The sequence below is a fragment of the Micrasema longulum genome, unplaced genomic scaffold (genome assembly GCF_059751315.1).
Source record: "Micrasema longulum isolate JH-2025_06_02 unplaced genomic scaffold, ASM5975131v1 h1tg000193l, whole genome shotgun sequence".
Taxonomy (NCBI): Eukaryota; Metazoa; Arthropoda; class Insecta; order Trichoptera; family Brachycentridae; genus Micrasema; species Micrasema longulum.
Genome location: NW_028277398.1, coordinates 204,327 through 226,584, shown reverse-complemented (window position 1 = coordinate 226,584; position 22,258 = coordinate 204,327). Strand labels below are relative to the sequence as shown.

The 22,258-nt window shown below is 36.0% G+C and overlaps 1 protein-coding gene across 1 annotated transcript in view; it reads left to right on the top strand.

Moving 5' to 3' along the window:
• Nucleotides 1–22,258, top strand: part of Gfrl (Glial cell line-derived neurotrophic family receptor-like) — a 144,906-nt gene that overhangs the window by 49,148 nt on the left and 73,500 nt on the right. The window contains exon 2 of the mRNA XM_088243161.1: nt 12,688–12,810. Coding sequence (XP_088099287.1) covers nt 12,688–12,810 — 123 coding nt within the window. The remainder of the gene's footprint in view (nt 1–12,687; nt 12,811–22,258) is intronic.

Genomic DNA, 22,258 nt, shown 5'->3' with positions numbered 1-22,258 from the left:
AGAGTAGTATGTACTTAGAGACCCATAAATCCCAATTCAAGTGTGAAGGAAGACATAACATTATAACACCGTTGTTTCGAGCAACTTCTATGGCATCTAGATTTTTGGTATGAGTAGCATGCCTATCCAATATCAAAAGTACTGGATTTTCCTGATTGGGCTTCACCTGATTTATAAAATGTCGCAGCCATTCCGTGAAGATATGTTGTTGCATTCATCCACTTGGATGGCATATGGCTATGGTACCAAGTGGACTGCCATCCAACAACTCGTTTTTTTTACTCTATCTTCTAAGGATGATTTTGGAACTTCATATGTTTTGCTTGCATTCTAGCCACCCATTTTTCCTCTAAGTACAGCGTTAATCTCAAGAAGCATGTTGGCTTCTGACCACTGCAATCGATTTGATTTTGCTACATAATGTCGAGGCATTGTAACAGTAGTCTACCTGCAAAAATTTGAAACCTAAACTTTAGCAAATAAATAGCAAATCCATAAAAATAATAATGATAATAATAATAAATTAGAACAATTTTTAAATGGCTGATTCTAAAAATATTTCAACTGGATGGGGCGAATTCGGATACTTCGATCTTATCCCGTCCGGTTGCGCCCCAAATGTACTTTCCAACTGTGAAACCAAAAATAGTTAATAAATTAAGAACTATTTTTACTAACATATTACAACAGAGATGAAGAACATTTAATAGAACGTAATATAGAAGTCCAGGCATCTACAGGGCTTATGACTTGTCAATGGCTGGTTTAAGTGGCCACTTTACACACTGTGTAACATTCACCATTATGCGTATATTTGAACATCTTTATTCCTTCAATTCTTTCATCTGTTGATGTTTGTGAAGTTAAAAAGCTGAAACCTTTATTTATGCGGGTGAGATTCATCTAATTGAATTATTTCACCTACATACTAGGCAACGCCTGTAAATGTTCTTCATCTCTGTTGTAATATGTTAATATAAACAGCTCCCCAGGGAGTTGAATCCAGTCCTTGTCTACAAAAATTTGGACAAACTCAAAATATTGTTGATAAATTACCTGGTCCATGAAGAAGTATAGAAATTGAAAAAATAATATTTTCATTGTTGAATGGTTGTAGTATAATGTAATTGCTCCAAAAATATTAAATGGTGTTTTGCCAAGTACTCAATACCAAGGACCAAGGTACCAAGATACTGAAAGTGAGAAACACATTTTAAATAAAAATAACTGCTCATATACTAGATGCGCAACAAAAATTTCCGGGTTTCACACATAGATGGCACTGGCGGCATCTGTAGTGAACATAAATGTCAGAAGTGGTGTTTGTTTTATAGTTTAAACAGCTGTCAACAATAATCAGTCGTAAAACTAGCACATATCGCAACGCTAAAATATTTATTTTAACTACGAACATGTCGAATTTTGGGCCAAATAAACAGCACAGCGAAGCTTTGCTTTTCTGCTTTAAATTAAAAAAAAACTATAGCTGAAGCTCGTCGTTTGCTTGAAAAGACCTATGGCAAACATGCATTATCAAAGTTTACCCGTAAAAATTGGTTTAAGCGCTGCAGAAGTGGCTATTTAGACACTGAGGATAAAACGACCTCCGGAAGATCAAAAACAATTGATGACGCTAATTTGCAAGCGTTATTGGATTACGCAAACACATAATCAACTGGCAGAGGCATTAAACAGTACTTGGAAAGGTATTTTCAAACGTGTGCATTCCATGGGAAAGGTTTAAAAGAAGGAAAACGGGTGTCGCATGAGTTGACTGAGTGACACTCAGAAGAGGCTATTTAGATATTGAGGATAAAGTACGCTCCGGAAGACTAAAAACGATTGAGGACGCTGATCTGCAAGCGTTATTGGATGAAGATACTACGCAAACACTTAATCAACTTGCAGAGGCATTAAACAAGACTCGACAAGGTATTTCCAAACATTTTCATTCCACGGGAAAAAATCGAAAAGAGGGTAAACGGGTGCCGCGTGAATGACATGGACAATCGTATAGCCGCTTCTAAAATGTTTCTTTTGCGGCATGACAGAGAAAGTTTTTGTTTTTTTTATTTTTTTATTTGTATAAATCATATAGCACAAAGTATTTAACAAGTACAATACGTTGAGTTACATTTCCAGGCGTTACAACCACTCAATTCGGAACATAAATAATATTAACATTTAGAAAATAACACACATTGAGAACAACAAAGAAACAAAGCAAGTTTAGCACCTTTATAACTAAATATACAACGACAATACATACGCCTAAACCCCTTTCTTACACAAGCAGAATAAATAAGCATAATAAAACGCTTTTAAGAATTAAAAAAAAGGAGTGAATCCACTTAGGGAGATAAGATCATTAACATCACATGCCATGCAGATGATGCTGCCATAATGATGATGAGAACATATCCATCTCAGTTAGTAAACATCTGGATGCTTAAGAAATGTCGTATAATATGATGAACACATGATCATTAGAATCATAATTCGGATATACAAAACGTGTGTCAGACCAAATCATGGTGTTTACAACAGAGGCGAGGATAGATAGAGAGAAAATAAAAAATACGAAAAACCAAGTAGAAAAACTAAATAGAAAAACTAAATAAAAAACCAAATAACTGCTCAGAACGTCAGAGATGAAAGTATTTAAGGCAATCGCAGGGAAACCCAAAAGAGGCAGATTCTAGAGTCAAGAAGTTAGACAGATTTGCGATACCCATTGCATAGTAAATAGATTGTGGAGAGACTACGTCAGTAATTCCATTAATGGACAGCTTCAAATCCCCTACTCCCTACCATTGTCCACGAAATTCCGGCCGTTTGCTGTCTGCCCGGAAGACCACCAAGAAGAGGGAAGAATAGCTGAAACTCAAAGTCTCAGGAGTTAGCTTTTAGTTTCCTGCATAGAATTATTAATGGCGATGAAAAATTTATATATTTCGAGTGTAGTATAAAAATCGTGGCCAGTTGCTTCGGAAAGAAGACAATGCTCTGCGTTTGGTTGGACTAGAAATTAATCGTGTACTGTGAGCTGCTGAAAATGAGTGAAACTGTCAATGAGCATCGCTACCAACAACAAGTAATCAATTTGAATCATACTTGAAGAAATATTCCACAAATCACAACTTATGGCACCTAAACAATTATACGCTAAAACAATATTCACTTACAGATTCAAAAACTACTCTTACTCAAATGAAATACATAACCCCTACAATACATCACATGGAAATAATATAATCACTAGATTCTCAACACAAAGACAACTTAAACACATACAAACTTATACCACTTTTGGACAAAGGGATTTTGAGTAATTGAATACAATTAAAATCTATAACCTACTTAAGGGCTATAAAAAAATGGGTAGTGAAGCTAGGTAGAAGTAAAATGGATTGTCTCATTCGCCCAAACCAATATTGAATCAACTGCTCCACAAGTGTATAGCTTATGTTAGGTTTTTGTTATTTTCATTGTGCGTTTTGTAATATAAATAACAAAGATGTACATACATATATACCTAGTTTTTAAAACAGTCTGAATATTTTGTTTATTATCTCTGTTTATTAAGTTAGTCTTCTTTGATTATTCTCAAATGTAAAAACATTTCAAAAAAGTATATTGTTAAGTGTCCTCGGCACGGGTAACCCCAGTGAGGTCTCATTTTTTTATTATTATTTATACTTCGTAAGAGTAAAATATGAATAAATAAATAAAATATATTGATCATAAAACGGCCAGAATGGAACACTAGACATGAACGAGTGATATAGAATGTGGATTGTGGTCTCACTACTATGCAGATGAAACGCAGATTTATTTTTATTGCAAACCAGGCGAGAGAAGTGTGCTTGTCAATTTAATTGATGGATGCATTAAGAAAATAGGAAACTGGATGGCTGAAAACAGACTAACATTAAACCCATCAAAAACTGAACAACTTGGGGTGGCTTCAACCAGACGACGGAATTTGATCCAGGATACGGCTCTACCCAATGTAGGGAGTACCGTTTTACCCACCGTTAAACTATTGGGAGTTTTACTCAATTCTGACCTATCTCTTGACGCTCAAATTAGTAGAACGATAAGTTCATGCTTCTACCAGCTGAGACAAATTAAATGCATACGCAAAAAATTGCCGGTTGATGCCGCCTGTCAATTAATAAATGCGTTTGTAGTATCTAGAGTCGATTATTGTAATGGTATCTATGCAGGTCTACCAATGAACAAAATGACTCGCCTACAATCTGTATTGAATGCCGCAGCGAGACTTATTTTCGGAATCTCTGAGTTCAGTCATATCACTCCACTACTTCGGGAACTACACTGGCTACGTTTTCCACAGAGGGTCGAATACAAACTCTGTTGGCTTATGTATAAGTCACTGCACAACTCTGCTCCGGAATATCTAAGGGAACTATGCATTCCAGATGAACTAGCTGACCGGCGTCTCACGCTTAGATCAGCTACGTCTACGGCGAGAGGAAAAGTTATTATACCTCTACGCAAACAGAGCACTAAATTTAGTGAACGCGCATTTGCGGTCGCAGGCCCTATGGCATGGAATGCTCTCCCAGCAGAGGTGCGAGGCTGTGAAAGTGAAGTGATGTTTCGGAAAAAACCAAAAACCCACTTGTTCTCTAAATCATTTGAATAAATCCGTAATTTGTAATTTAATAAATTATTTTAATTAAATTACAAATTTAAAAGCTTCAATTAAATTAATTAAACAATAAAATCACTATGTAAAGCGCCCTTGAGGTATTTTATTACAAAAATGGCGCTGTATAAGTTATCCAATAATAATATTGCAGCACGTCAACGAACCTTGTCATTTCACTTTCATCCAGGATACCAGCGAAACACTGAAATGGGGACTGCTACACACCCGCCGTATTCGCCAGATCTGGCCCCATCTGACTATATTTAGCTGGACTGCACTTGGCCTATTTGATTTGAAAAATCATTTAGTGAATTAAAAAATGAGTACGGAGCGTCCTCCAGTTAGGAGAATCTCCATCCAACATGGCTCAAGCTAAGATGGACATACAACACCACTTTTAATAACAATTTCAATTACATTCGTTATGATTAAGTACTTATTTAATGGCTTCCTTCCTCTGACAATCTCTGGCGATGTTAAGACACTAATTTGCTAGTAATTCTATTTAAAAAATGACCGCATTAGGAAATATTACATACAAAACGATCTCAATATACGAAATCGTTTTTTTAATCGAGAAAAGAGAAAAACGTGAATACCAAAGCCTTCTACGGAAAAAACCGTGCGTGTTTCCTCGTTCTCACGAGCTGTATAATAAAAAATGTCAGACAAACGACTTTATGGGCTCCCAGTATATAATTTGTAGCCTTGTATAATCAGACTGAGCTGAGTGGGGACGCTTACGTACAAACGGTAGGCTATTTTATGTAATGTAAGTTATTTGTACGGAAATTATCAAAAAATATGAAATTTAAACGATTGTAAAAAAAGTAAATGGCGTCCGTTGCTTTTAAATGGCATGCGTTGTCCTAAAAGAAGAATGTATTTTTTGTTAACGCATTACATCAGATATAAAAAAATACTTAGAAGGGAATATAGAAGTCTAGGCATCCACAGGGCTTATGACCCGTCGTTGGCATTGGCCCTTTCGTAGAAGCCCTTGCCCCTATTGGCAAAAACTCGAACAACCAGTTTTCACAGGCCTCTATTGAGACCAAATTTGTACCCTCAAACGTGTTGGCCATAGACCGGAACAGGTAATAGTCACTTGGTGCTAGGTTTGGACTATAGGGTGGAGGCGCATAAGAACTTCCCATCTAAGCTCCCGGAGCTTCTAGCGCGTCATCAAACATGTGTGCGGCCTGACGTTGTCCTGATAAAACACGATTCCTCTCCTATTCACCAATGCTGGCCGCTTCTGTTCGATTGCCAGCTTCAAACGGTCAAGTTGTTAACATTAGAGGGCAGAATTGAGTGCTTAGCCACAGGAGAGTAGCTCATAGTAGAATATTCCCTGCCAATCTCACCAAACACACAGCAACACCTTCCTGGCCGCCAGTTTTAGCTTGGCCACAATCTGGACCGCTTCGTTGACATTCTCTGTCACTTGACATTGTCGTAAGTGACCAAATTTTCATCATCAGTCACCATACGCTTCAGAAATAGGTCGATTTTGTTGCAATTCAGCAGCGATTCGCAGACGGGAATTCGGTCAATGAGGTTTTTTTTTGCGTCAGCTCGTGTGGCTTCCAAACATCGAGCTTTTTTTAAAATTTCACCTTCTGTTCATGGTTCAAAACGATTTTATGATTAATGTTCAGCTTCTGGACGATGCCATGACTACTAAAATGACGGTCTATCTCGATGTTTACCATGATTTTATCGACGTTTTCGACAACAGGCCTGCCAGAGCGTGGTGCATCATTCATCTCAACTCCACCAGAACGAAATCGCTCGAACCACTGTTGTACAGCACGAAACGAAAGAACGTCGGCCCCGTATACATTACATTTTTTTTCGGTCGCTTTTGACGCGTTTTCCCCTTTCAGGTAGTAAAAATGTAAAATATGGCGAATTTATTCCTTTGAGACTTCCACACACGACCCACGATAGTTCACGACTGAACCGACCAAGCGCAATACTGTAAACAAAATGTAGTATACACTCACACCTTTACAACGACATATCGTATAATTCGATGTGACGAATAATGAACGAGATATACTTAGTTAAAAAAAAAGACGCGGAATACGAAATTACTTTTTCCCCAACCTGATATATAAAGATTCTTTTTTTAAGTTTATTTAAATATCCAAGAAGTTCAAAAACTTAAAAACGTTATTCTACCTCAAAACTTTAATATTCGGAATTCATCCTTTTTAATATATTTTGAACCCTTCCATTAAAATGCAGTCAGTACTACACAGGAAGGTCAGTAGAGAAATTCAATATTTTCATTTTGCCTTTGATCCTAAAATATTTTCCATTTTAAAACCTCCATAAATATGCAAATTCGGACTGGCAATGAAGCTGAACATCCCTTTTATTTGTTGCTTGTTTACTGTTCAGCCATACCCACCACCCCTAACTGTCATCCCTCGGTAGGTCCATAATAATTGGACACGGCTCGATTACTTTCAAATTATTGCTTTGAACTGCGAAATCGCATTATTTATTTTTATTCCAAAAGTTCATGTAAAATAATAATATTGGTATACTGTATGTCGGCTTCGTGGTCTAACGGTCAGCGCTATTGCTTACCAAGCAAGAGATCTCAAGAGGGTTCGATTCCCGAAATGGTTAGTATATTTTTTTTATTTAAAAGGGTGTTTTCGCACCAGAATATTTCACAGTCCCTGGGCCTCAATTACGAACGCTATCTTCATCTGTACATATCGAGACGTTATACTTTACTTCTGTACTATCTGTAACCTCCTCGATATGTTCAACTTGTCATCTTGATATCATATGATCGAAACGAACATATGAATGACCTCAAATCGCGTTCTTTACTTCATTAACATTCTAAATAGTTCTCATTCATATTTTAAATAGGCTTCTATGATAGAAAGTGCCCACTTCAAAGCGATTATAAACTCCAATTGATCCCAATTCAAGCAAAAAATGCTCGCTCGAACATGATTTTTAAAAGATCTTTGACACTTTTACCAAACGATATCCTTATATCGTATGTACTTTTATCTACCGAGAGACTACAAAGCCGGCTACTTTAACGGCTCGATACGTACACTCTGGAAGATAGCAAAACAGACGGAAAAAATATATTAACTAATTATTTTTTTAAAGGGGCAACTTTCTCATGTCTAGATACTCTTATATGTTAGTAGGGCAGAATCTAACAATATTATTATTTACATCTAGCCACTCGTTTTGGAAACTGACAGTTATGCCAGAATTCAATTCGACTTCAAAATTTAATTATTTCTCTCTTATAAGAGAGAAACATATATGTTGAATAGGCTTTTAAGAAAAAAAGTGCCAACCTCAAAACGATTTAGAATTAAAATGTTAGTTAATTTTTTTCATTTCTCGGACTTTGACCGAAAAGTCTTTAGATTAATGGGTAATAAATTCTTGTATGTATTTTTTAATTGTAAAATAAACGCTGCTCTGCAGCACTGAAACTGAAGCGACTGGGTACAAGAGGGGTAGGGGTTTGTGGAGGAACTGCTTGTCCTAAAATTTAAGGGTTTACGACATTTTGACATTACATTTTTTTTTCGGAAAGGTTTAACTAGATCATTTTTTTTTTATAGTTTGTCAGCGCTTTGATTTTTTAACAGACCGCGCATCTTCTAAGTAAAAAATAAATTGTTACAACATTCTTATCTACCTATAATTTTTCTTGTTTTTGTTAAAGTTTTCCTACGCATTTGTTCAAAATATAACTGTGATACATTTATGTGAATTGGCTATGCTGTTTCTCTAGGCGTTTGTTAAATCGTTCCATGTACCAATTAATTTTCAACCGATTTATTGTTTACTTTTTCCCTGTAGCTGTTAACCCTCTGGCGTTTCAATTCCGCAGTTCACTGTTCAATATACCCATTTAGCTGTATGAAAACACACAAACCCCTTGATAACCCAGCCTTTATTTTCTTGCATTATAATTTGTTGGGAAAATATGAGGTTTTCAATTTCAAACCTCACCTGCGTCCATGTTAGTAAAAATGTCGTGCGCATACCCCTGCCCGCGCTCGATGGTACATTGGTCACTACTTCACCAAATGTAGTGTATCTCAAACATCTGTTACATGAACGTATGGTGGTCAGCCTTACGCTTCAAGTGCCAGTCCAGAAGTATGAAATGTTGCAGTATCATCATCATCATCAGCCGTCTCTTTTCCAATGGTGAACATCGGCCTCCCCCTTTAGTCTCCATATCTCCCTGAGCTGACTGCATCCAACCACTTCCTGCAACTCGTCTTATGTCATTAGGCCACCTTGTCTGTGGCCTGCCGACACTTAATCTAACCGTTCTGGGTCGCCATTACAGGATTTATTTGGTCCACCTAGAGTCTGTAGATCTGGCGATCTGACCAGCCCAGCTCCATTTCTGAATGGCAGCCCTGTGGACCACACCTTTGTTCTCGCTCTAATCAATGTATTGGTTTTTCTGTCTCTCGACAAAATACACAACATTCTCTTTTCAATGGCTATCTGTGTTACTGATAATTTGTGCATTTTTTTTTTCAAATTTTTGAAAAAATTTCACGGCTATATGTACAGGGAGAAAACAAGCACCAAAAAGTTCCTTCTTCAAGTAATCTGAACACTTCGGAGATTTCAGGACATATGAACGCCTACCAAAGGCAGTCCATGCTGGACTTCGCCTTTTGTCTATTTCTACCTCTTGATTATCTTTCCCGAGCTTTATTTCGTGTCCTAGGTCTATATAACAATAAACCTTTCAATGATTTGTCCATCTACTAAGATGCTACATGATTGGTTTGCATCACTCTTTGCTTTATTTTTTTAAACATTCATTTACAAGCCTATTTTTAAGGATGCTGTATTACCTTCATTTATCATGTTTTCAAGCTCTTTCTCATCTTCAGCAAATAGGACTATATCATCTGCGAATCTGAGATTGTCAATGAGTTCGGTGATGTTAATACCCTTGTCGTTCCAGTGAAGAATTTCGAAGACATCTTCCAGAGCTAGTGTAAATAATTTGGGGGATATTGTGTCACCCTGTCTTTTTCCTCTTCTTATGCGGAACTTTTCGGATGGTCCATGGAGCTGTACAATACAGGTGGCATTGTTTATGTTTTTAGGAGTTATGAGTATCTGTGATCCACTCTACAATTATCTTAACCTTTAATCACTGTCCATATCTCTACAGAATCAAAAACTTTCTCAAAATCAATGAATGTAATGACATATTATATTAATTATATTTCTGAGTGATATTTTTTAGGGTCTGTATATGATCGTTCCTGCTGTAACATCTCCTAAATCCGGCCTGTTCTACCAGTTGGTATGCGTCTAGTTTAATTTATTATTATTTGCTGTGTAAAACCACTATTTTAACTAATATGTACCACTGGGTGCAGACGATGAAATCACCCTCTCCTTTCCCAAAACATGTGTCTTTATTCAGTTTCACATATATACTATACATATACGCATATATATACTTAAGAAATATTTTTTTAAATCAAATTTTCAATGGCACTGAACATCCTCATTTAATAATAATTTATCATTTAGTGTTGTGAAGTCAACCCCAATTCAATCAATAAATTTATTTCAATTTCAAACATGGTTGTGCATGTAGCAACTCAACAAAACGTCTTTGGTTAATTTTAAAATTAAAAATGAAGAAAATAAAAGAAAGCATTGAAATGTTACAAATGTCAAAAACACCAGTTGTTTTATCAGGCTTTCGAGGTTCTAGTTTGTAAGAATGTAAATATTAAACACACATTAAAAAAAAAATGTATTATTATTTCTTTATGTTTGTTTATTTTATATATTTAACACTTTATATGCATATAATTTATGTATAAAAGCGGGTATATTGCCTTAAGGTAATTTCTTCCTACCTACCCAAACCGTTCAGTTTGAGAAAATTACAAGTACTTGGACACATTGAATCTTACAATTTTATACAAAATAAAAAATAAAGATTAACAAAAAAAAAATACAAAAAAGTTACTCTATACTATGAAGAGAGAAGAGGGGATGGGAAGGAAAGAAGAAGGATAAAGGAACAACTTGACTATTTAGATAGTGACATTTCAATCTTGACTTAAACGTTATAACGTAAATAAAGAAAGGGCATCTCTAACATTAGTGAGTAGATTATTCCACAATTGAGCAGCTACTACTGTGAAAGAGGAGGCAAGAAAATTAGAGCGTTGAAAGGGTATTAAAAGGGTTCTCTCGTCACTAGAACGAAGAGATAGTCCGTGTTGTGATAGAAGTTGGAAGAGCTCTCTCAGATAAACAAGCGAAGTAGGATTTTTAAAAATATTGTAAAGAAGTGATAGAATGTGAATGTTTCTTCTATGCTTGATGCTGAGCCAGTGTAGTTGCGTGCGATATTCGGTTATGTGGTCGAATTTGCGAAGATCAAAGATATGACGTATACAAACATTCTGCAACCGTTCTACCTTATCAAGTATTTCAGAGTTAGCGTCTGGATAACATACATCCGCATAGTCAAGGAGTGGAAGAAGTAAGCTCTGGACTAATGTTTGCTTAACATTCATTGGCAAGAAATTCTGTAATCTTTTAAGGGAGTGCAAACTGCTATAAAGTTTACGACTAACTTCGTTAACCTGGTCGTGCCACTTAAATTTTATTTATTAAAAAATAAAATTAGTGCAGATGGGCATGATGATATTGCTTTCAAAAATCAGAATCATCCTCTTCACGAGAAGAACTTACCATCAACCGATTCACAGCGATAAAAAAATATTATTTATTTAATCGTATATTATTGCCATTCACGTGTTAGCATTCATTTCATATATCATTCATTTTCCAGTACTTAAGAGTTATAGCCAACGCAGAGCATGTCGAAAATGCTCTGGAATTTTCAATCTCCGCAAATTTGCATATCGTAATATCATTTCAAATTTATTGTCGATTCAGAGATAGCTAAAATTAATTACAAAAAATATCCGTGTCCGGAGAAATTGAGAACATAGCAATATTTTCAGTTTGCCCAAATGTTTGTAGACAAAAAAAGAGAACCCTGAGAAACATTTTTTTTTCTTCAATATAGGTATAATTTATACGCCAATTGAAAGTCAATATATAAATAAATAAACAAAACAACACAAAGAAATAGTCAGTTTTCAATGAATTACTACTACGGCGGCCTCCGTGGTGTAGTGGTCAAGACGCTTGACTCACAGACGGAAGGTTCCGGGTTCGATTCCCGGTGAGAACACAAAAATTAAATGTGATTTTTCTCAAGCCTGGGTGTTCTGTGATGTAATTCACCGCTGTAATTGGGCCTTCTGGCCTGTTGTGGTGCAAAAATAAAAATAAAATAAAATAAAATAAAATAAAAAAATAAAATATTCCAAAAATAATCAAATAAAGTAACACAAATAAAATAATACTATTAGTTCCATATACTGCGGCCGTAATAGGTCTTTTTTGAAGTACGCTTTTTGTGATTTTTTTAAATTTACTGTTTGTCATAATTAAGACATTGTCGGGTATTCTATTGTAGAAGCGTACGCAGCGCCCCACAAACGATGTGTTTACCTTACTTTACTTCAATTTCAGGATAAGCAATTTGTCTTTAATTCTAGTATTTTTTTATTTTTTTTAGTTTTATAGAGTCTTTATTCAATAAAATATACATATTATTACAATATTAATACATTATAAAGAAAACAAAGTATTAAGATATATTTTTCAGTTTTGGGGTGCGGAAAATGGGACTGATATTAGTTGGGGATAATCAGCCCGTTGAGTAGTTTTATTTTCTCACAATATCGGGAAGGCATCAGCGAGAAAGTGACAGAAAACCTATGCTCAAGTTTCTTTAATACCTCATATCTCCTTACTACCATTTAGCTGTATTCAAATATTATTTTTTGATGCCGCACTATTATAGGCGTATTCAAAGTACAAGAAACACGTTAATTCTAAATTATTAATTTGTATTTTTGTTTTGTTTCCAGGACTTAACGTCCGCACGTCGATCGCCATATTGAATTGTCTCCTGGCGAGGCAGTTGTGCTTTGAGGATGCTTCCTGTTCCGCCATCTTGGAGATCATCCCGAGGGTCTGCGGTTCTGAACTGGGTAAGCTACATGACGACATTTTCTCCTGACGAATTTTATTGATACCTCAACCATGATAGTTTTATTTGATAAATATATATATATATATGTATATAAATATTTTTAATTTATATTTGGACCCCTGTATTTAGTAGCCTTACGTGTCATGTACAAGGCTAAGGTACTCGGAAAAAATCGTTTTTGTTTGTCTTGGAAATGGGATGTTCGATCACTGATTTTGTTTTATTCCCTTTATGAGTCCAATCACCATTGTTGCAAAGTCCAAGAACAATGGCGCGTGACAACTACTTTTAACGACAGTGTGGATATCTGTTAAGGATATTCCATCTTTCTTGCATTCTGCTTCAAGATTATGGCGTTGTAAGCTGAAAAATGGGCACTGAAATAACAGATGTTCGATACTCTGAAGAAATATCATCGCATGGACAATAGTCATCATTCCTTAATTTAAACCTATATAGATAACTTCTCATAGCTCCGTGTCCGGTAAAAATTTTCGACGTTTTGAAAGTACCTTGGTGATGACGACGGATGTTTGCTGCATCAGCCAGCGTTGGGTTTAGTGATTTTACCTGTAGAAGAAGCGCGTTAATGATCCTCCCAACGCTGCTGCGTATTTTGTTTTAAACAGCGTTTAGCAAAGCTAAGGGGAAATTCTGAGAAGAAAGGTGCCGTTCTTTTACTAGTTGCGGCCCTTGCTCGTTCATCCGCCCTCTCATTTCCTACGATACCAGCATGTCCTCTAATCCAACATATTTGAATAATCATCCCTCTGATTTTTAATTGCTTAATTTTACTCTGAATATCTACAATTAATGGTTTTACCGACCGTTATAGCTTGAACGCCCGAACGACAATCTGATAATATTTTTGCTATAACCCACCTCTGGTGGTTTTTTTAATAACCATTTGAGAGCTTTTCGTATTGCGAGTAGTTCAGCCTGAAAAACTGATCAGAAATAGTCTAATTTAAATGTTCTGCCTGGTAATTCTTTATCAAAAGAAAAAATATATATTTATGGGGGTATATTATGCCATCCTTTGATTAAGTACAAGAAATAAATACACATTTGTCTGATTTATATAATGCCATTTTTGTGGAAAGTCACCTCAAGGGCGCTTTACAATTGAATACGTTCACTTACATTCTTACTAAGCTAAAGTGACATATTATTTTTTCTGATTTAAATTTGGAGGTATGATAAACTAAAGAAGTGAGATTTTAGTTGGGATCTACACTGACTGGGACTGTCTGAGGGAGATTTTAAAGCTCACCAGCCGGCGGCTGCTGTTATAGAGTCCTGGGGGACTCTCTGTCAGCTGCGCATAGAGGAAAATTATTATAAATATTCCTAAGGAATACAAACTCCATGCAGATTAAAGAGGGGGGAGGAGGATGTATGGACAGAGGCCAACACGTCGTCCTTACCCCTCAGGATCCCCTCAATGCCTTTTTTTTATTTAAAAAATATGTATATACACAAACAATTTACATAAATAAACGTATCCAAATATATAAAAACAATTTCTTAAAACTATAGTAGCACAACAAACATAACTAACACAACAAACATAAGTAAAAACATGGATATTTACAATGAGAGAACGGCTTTGAATAAAGAAGAACTCCCTGGGTGGTCAAAGGTAGAGGATCTGAATACCACCCCCGTAAGGGGAGGACAAAACAACTGGGACTGTCATGGGACAGATGATTCGTAAGTTTAAAGGCAATCGGTTCCAGGCAGAGGAGCCAGCAACGGCAAAAGCACGATCTCTTAGTGTTTGGGGAGCGCCAGATTTCGACAAGTTTTTTTGATTACCAATAAATAGTAAAAAAATACTAAAATTTTGAAAAAAAAAAAGTTCTGAATGCTTGAAGGTAAAATTGTGGAAAAATTTCAATAAATTATAAAAATTGACCTATCTCCCAAACTATAAAACTTTAGTTGAGGAAAGTAAGGTTTATTAATTAACAAATGATATTCTCTCTATGCGAATTTGCTGTGACGGGTTCAGTTTCAGTCACCATGTATAAGTAAAGACAATGCAAAAAAAAAGAAAAAAAAGCTTACTCGTGAAAATTTTTGTTTTATATATTCTTAACACTATTGGGAAGGATTATGCAAAAATAAAATCATAATTATAATCAACAAAAGGGTTAATAATATTTTTTTTAAAATAAATTTAAAACAACGAATTTAAAAATTTATCTAATGTGAAGGATGAATTTAATGCATATTCGATGTACATTGGTAACATCATTGGTGGTAAAACGAATTTCCACGTGGATGTGGGGCGAGAAATTGCGAAGGGCGAAGCCCTAGGGCTTCTACGATATTATTTATTATATATAAGTGAATATCTTCTATATGCTGTATACAGTGTCAATCGGTCACAATCCTAACTAATGAGATGGATTAGGAATGGATGCCACTAATCTGGTTCGTTCTTGATGGAATTGCGGTAGTCTACCAACACTAGGACAGGCCTTCGATCTGGAGCTTTACACTGGTGGTTGGTGGAAACAAAGTCTATGATGCGGCACCCGTTCAGCAAAATAAACGCGCGATTCACTACACGAGGTCTTATTGTGGCGGATGATCAAAGGATACTAAGGTGGGAAGTGAATAGTGGTTGTGGGTAAAAAGGATGTTGACGTTGTGACAATATTTTAACAATGCATACCCACATAATTCGCAACCAATCATTAAGTTTAGCAAAACTTATTCAGACTTACTGCCACAAACACGGCACATGGGTTAAAAAAACGTTTTAAATAAAACGATAACAAGGCGGGAATAAAAACAAAATTCATTTCAGTTTGAAATAAACAGAAAAAAAAAACATAACTTTATTCCAAATAAGGCATCGCCCCCCTAAAATCATCGCTAGGCCTTCTTCCGCCCCTTTGAAGGCTTTCAGCGCCTACAAAGAAGCGTAACCACCCATTTTGAGAAAGACTGGACTAGAGTGAAGTAGTTTCAGTGGACCCCAGATAGAGCTAGTTTTTTGTGAAAAGTGTTCGATATTTCAGATTTGAATAATTAACTACCACAAAATGGCGGCCGGCGATGTGATCTGTCAATTACTCTTTGACGTCAAATTCAAAATAAAACATTATAAAATATTACTCATGAAAATATAGCAAATAATAAATTAGAAACATATTTAAACAGGGGTAGAGAATATTTTGGAGAAGGAAATAAAATTAATGTTTTTAAGCTATTCATACTTATTTTCTTATTTTTTATTTATTTATTTAGTTCTATGTAACATAGTCTAATATTTATTTACATCTATACTTATTCTAACATTATTTATCACTATTATACACTTAATATCCTAATTTATAATATTAACTGTAATATAACCCTCGTAGTTACGAAAAGAGGCTTTCAACAATTGCACTTCAAAATGTTGAAAACAAGAAAGAAGTTTAATGACATATTGTGTTTTTATAAGATTGTTAATGGTGAATTGGAAAGTTCATACTGTTTGAGTCATAAAAAAATTAGTGTTCCTAAATGGCTAAAACATTCATGATAGATTCGTTCAAAGAATAACGAAATAACTTGTCCTATTCAGTATCAAATGACTAGTGATAACAATTATAGTACCGAGATTAGAACACGGCTATCGGCAGCAAACAGGTGTTATTATGGCTTGTTAAAACATCTGGGATCCAAATTGGTCACTAGAAAAACTAAGACCATTATTTACAAAACTCTCCTCAGACCGGTCATTACATATGGTGCCGAATGCTGGGTTATTACTAAAAGAGATGAAAATATGGTATTAGTATCCGAAAGAAAAATATTTAGGAAGATTTTCGGTGCTGTCAACCAAAACGGAGTGTGGAGGAGACGGTTTAATCATGAATTAGAGGCACTGTATGGCGAACCCAACATTGCACAATTCATCAAAATAAGATGATTACAATGGTAGGGCCATGTGCATAGAATGAATGATAACCGCACCCCAAAAAATATTATTATACCACTCCGGAAGGCAGACAAAGCGGAGGCAGACCAAAATTAAGATGGCTGGATAATAAAGAAAGTGATATAAGAGCAATTGGCCTGACGAACTGGAGAAGAGCCGCGGGGTGCAGGGACGAATGGAGACCAATTCTGGAGGGGGCCAGGGCCCACAACGGGCTGTAGCGCCACTGATGATGATGATTCAATATCAAGAATGTGCAGATTATATAACAGTATTGAAACCACAGAAATTTTAGTTTTTAACAATAGATTGTTTAGTATGTGCGAAGGTTTTCACGGTCACTGTTATCAATATGTTTATTTTTTGGGTGATACTGTGTGTGTTGGATTTGTTCCGTCGTTTCGGCTACCATTGCAGGAGCCATCTTCAGCCTTAACTGAGTTATTTGTAGAAAAGAGTATGTGTTTAATTACAAGTAATTTTTACCGTGTCTCAGTTGGCCATAGGCATATTTCTATTCGTACTTGTAGTATGTAGTGCTGGGAACCATGTTGAGTTTAATTTGAGCCCGTCGTTCTTGTTTGGGTTATTTGAGTGTCTGTGTATTTCAATTGCATCTTTTATTATTCGTGCACTGTTATTACTGGGTTTCTGTAAAATCATCGGTTAGCAGGCGAAAAAATGCCCGCTGTCTATAAAGTGTTCCGACGTTTCGGCTACCATTGCAGGAGCCATCTTCAGGGTAAAGTGAAAAAGTGAAAACCGAATCCCGCCTATAAAACATTTATTCTCCTCTACGGATGCGAATCGTGGGACTTCACTAGGGCCCAAAGCAGCAAAATTCTGAGTTTTGAGAATAGGAATCTAGGGTAGAATGAAGTAATATGAGAACGGACGCAGCAAACTCCGATGACAACTGTCATGAAGCGGAGGCGATACGGTTGACTTGATCTTGTGCTTTGGATGCCCCCCGAGAGTCTTAACCACGCTTGCCTACTTTACAAGGCATCAGGTTCTCAACGTCCTGGACGTTCAGTGCTGACTGTTCGTCGGCAGTTCGTGTAAGAACTACGGGTCGCGAACCTGACATGAGAGGATGCATAGGAGTTGACAGCCAAAAGAGATGTTTGGAGGATTTTTGTGGACACCATATGCTCCAACTAAAAAACTCCCTAGAAGATAAAACCCAGGCTTTGTATGCAAACATTTGGATAAACTAAAAATATTGTTGATAACCTTTATTTTGTCCGAATAGGCCCGTAGTAAGAACCCCAAAAGATTTTCCTAGGCGGCTTCGGTCCAATGATTAGCTGTTACGTATTGTCCGTGACGTAAGAGTTTCCTTTATCTCGTGTTCTAAATTCGAACATAGCTGCAAGTTCCCGCCAGAGCTCCCCCTCCAACTTTTCCAATACAGAAGGAGTGGCCCTTATCATTCTGTCACCTCTATTCTTAACATGAACAGTGTCGGATTTATTATTTATTTATTTTAAAGAAACGTATAGTCAACAATAATCAAATCAATATATTACAACAGAGATAAAGAATATTTTAGAGAAGGTAATATAGAAGTCTAGGCATCTACAAGGCTTACGACCTGTCATCAGCTGGTTTAAGAGACTATTTTACACGCTGTGTAACATTCACTATTCAGCTTATATTTTAACATCTTTATTCCTTCGATTCTTGTATCTGTTGACGTTTGTGAAGTTAAAGAGTTGAAACTGTTATTGTTACGGGTGAAATTCATATGAATTAATTATTTCACCTGCATACCTTTGATGAAATTTTATCAACTACCTTTGGTTAAAAAAAATCTCCTTTTATTGCTTTTTCAAATTTTAAATATTACTCGCTTTACCTGTTATTTCTTCTTTTTTCTCTGCTGCATTGACAAGTTTTTATACTTTTTAACTACTTTTCAAACAAACAACAAACAAACCATCACGCCGTTTCCCCGTAAGGGTAGGCAGAGAGGATAGAACGCCACAACACTCTATCTTTGCATACAGATCTCGCTTCCTCTACATTCATACATCTTCTCATGCACGCGCGCCGATTATTCCGACTTTTGACATGTCCACCTTTAAGTATTTGTTGGATTTGGTCATGCCATGTCTTTCTCGGTCTTCCTCGTTTTCTGCATCCATCAACATTTGCATCGTAGATCCTTTTAGCCGTTCTTTCGCTGTCCATTCGCTCTACATGTCCAAACCAGCGCAGAGCTCCTTTCTTGATTTTGTCGATAATGCTTGTCTCAGCCTTACATAATGTACGGATCTCAACATTTGTGCATCTATCGTACATAGTTTTACCACACATTCGCCTGAGAGATCGCATTTCGACAGCATTCAGCTTACTTTTATCCCTGTTTTTCCAAGTCCATACTTCGCTCCCATACATCAGGGATGGGACCAGGACTCCGTTGTGAACTGCCAATTTTGCCTCTTGTGATAAGCATTTATTTGCCAAGGTCGATTTAAGTGCACCGTTCACTCTGTTCCCGGCACTCACCCTCCTTTCAATATCTTTCTCAGTCATTCCATCCCTAGTGAACATACTTCCCAGATACACAAATTCCTCTACTTGTTTCAGTATAACTCCATTCACAGTGATTTCACATTTAGTCATACTTTCATTTCTTTCAAAAACCATCACATTCGATTTATCGACATTCATCAGCAAATCGCTTCTCTTGCATACATCGTAGACCTTTGTTACCAAGAATTGCAGTTCCTCTTTGTTATTAGCAAGGAGTACATTACTTATATTGTATATGTATATAAAATCAATATATTGCTGCTCTTACTATAATGTGTCATTAATTTTAAAGATGTTTTTAAATTCACCTTAATGTTTTGTCTTATTTAAAGATTCTTTAACGATTCTTCTCATCGTTTCTTTGAATCCCTTAAAATATGTATGAGTATATTTATGTTTTTCCTTTTTTTTAATGTTATTATTTTATTTTATTTTTACATCTGAGCATGTTTTTCATTCTTTATTTTAATTCTTAACTTTTTTACTTTATGTTTAATTTTTAAACAACTTCTATTTATATGATTTATTGTTTCAGTATTTACTTTGTTGGAAAAACATTCTGAATTTATTTAAAATAAAACACTTTGTAAATTTACCACACAAGAGTTTAATACATTAATGAGTGGTAAATTTACTAAGTGCTTTATTTTAAATAACTTCTTTTTATGTTTTTTTTCCTTCTCTTTTTTGTACTTTAATTATAAATCTTAAATTTCACTATTTTATATTGTGGAAACTTCACTGGTCCATTAGAGTTAGGTTTAACTATGTAAAATATGAACAATGTACATGTACTGTATGTTTTCTAAATAAAAGAAAATAAAAATACCCTTCTCTAAAAACTTGTTTATATCTGTTGTAATATGTTAAAATTCCTCCACATTACATTTTTTAAAATTCAAGAAAAATAAATGAATAAAGCTTAAATTAATCCACGGCCCCTTTGGTAAATTTATCATTTATCAAACGTGTTATTTCTTCATTAAAAATATCGTTTTGTTATTATTAGTTTTATTATTAATATTTTAATTGCTACTAAATATCCGGCCCTGTCCGCACCCCGCGCGGGTGCGCCTCTCCATTTTGTTCCTGCTTCCGGTCCTCGACTTCCGGTAGCCATGCCGAGAGGCGCCCAAGTGTGTGTGGAGAGTAGATCGCCTTCCGGTAAACCCGGCTACTTGTGTAGAGGACTCACCCGGCTTTACCCTGTCAGAGAAAAACAGATAAAAAGCATAATTGCGACATTTTTTGGGTTGTTGTACCAGCGTTCGGAGTGCGTTACAGAATCCATCAGTTGATGCAGTTTTACTGACGTAGTGTTGCAGTTGTATAAAGAATGTGTACCGTACCGCGCTCGCCAATAGCTCAATCACAAATAACTATCGACGTGCTAATAAGCGTCGAGAAAACAATTTCTCACCATGGTTGTTTATCGTATTCGCGATCACAATGAAACATCAGTGAACACCTAGTTTTAAATGTCAAAATATTTACGTTTCGCAACGTATAATCCTGCTGAGCAATCACATATTTTAATTTCACCAGTGTAAAGATGAAAAATATTCCAAAACTGCTATTTTTATTTATTTATTCATTATTTACCATGCTATATATTGCATTTTCTCTCATTAGCGATGGCGGTGGGTGTGAAGGTGAAATACGGCGACGTGTTGGTATTGCCAAAAGTGCTATGAATCGGCTGGTGAAGATCTGGAAGAATCGCAGTATAACCGTTACCACCAAAAAGAGACTGGTGAGAAGGCCATGGTTTTCTCAGTGTTCATGTATGGTGTGGAGTGTTGGACACTGAGGGAATCTGAAAAGAAAAAATCGAAGCTTTCCAGATGTGGTGTTGGCGGCGAGTGCTGCGGATTCCGTGGACGGCCAGACGTACAAATGCATCTATTCTCCAGGAACTGGACATAGAAGAAAGACTGACATCCATGTGCGAGAAAAGAATCCTGCAGTTCTCTAGGCATATTTCCAGGGGAGATTCTGATAGTTTGGAGAAAACTATTTTCCTGGGAAGTGTCGAAGGGACAAGGTCGCGTGGACGTCAACCGACGAGATGGAGCTGTAGTCACTGAGTTATCAGAATCATCACTGACGAATGCCTATAGAAGAGCCCAAGACCGTTCCAGATGGAGGGAGACTGTCCACAGACGAGCCATGCCTGGAGTCAGGCGTAATCACCATCCTCAGACATGAGGCACGGATTAAAAAGAAAGAAAATATTGTATTTAGCTGGCGGCGGCGGTTGGCAAGTCGAATGTCAAAAAAAACAATCCCTATAGTAATTGTAATTTAATTTTCACTTTTTTGTATTAGACACTCCTTACTATTTTCCAAATGCAATATATTGTATTATTTTTTAAAGTTAACGCCGATGAACTTTCTTTATTTACGAGGAAAACAAAAAACGAACCGACGCGTTAACTAAGAGATTACACACGCGTCGACTTATGACTGCGATAACTTAAGCATGTTGATTATTGTTCATTGTGATCGCTCAAATGCTATACATGTTTTTAAGCACGTCGATGGTTATTTGTGATTGAGTTACAGAAGTAAGTAAGTCGACAGTAATTAGCCGATCTGACATTTAATTTTTATTTTATTTTATTTGGTAAACAAACAGTACGTACAGAAATATTGAAAAATAAGATTAGTGTAGGGCAATCGGCTTTTTGGTGTAGTGGTCGGCGCGTTTGCCTTCCATACAAAAGGTCTCGGGTCCGATTCCCGACATGGTTGAGATGAAATATTTATTCTAGCTAAGGAACTACAAAACATTAAATCACTGGTACAGTTTAAAGTAGGTTTGAGGTCTTGGATTAGCATGAAAGGAGCAGATACACATTCTTAAAAAAAAAAAAATTCATACTGCAAATAAATTATATTTTCGTAATATCAGCATATGTTAATTTGGTTTTTCTTTTATTTTTCTTTTCTTTTCTTTTCATTA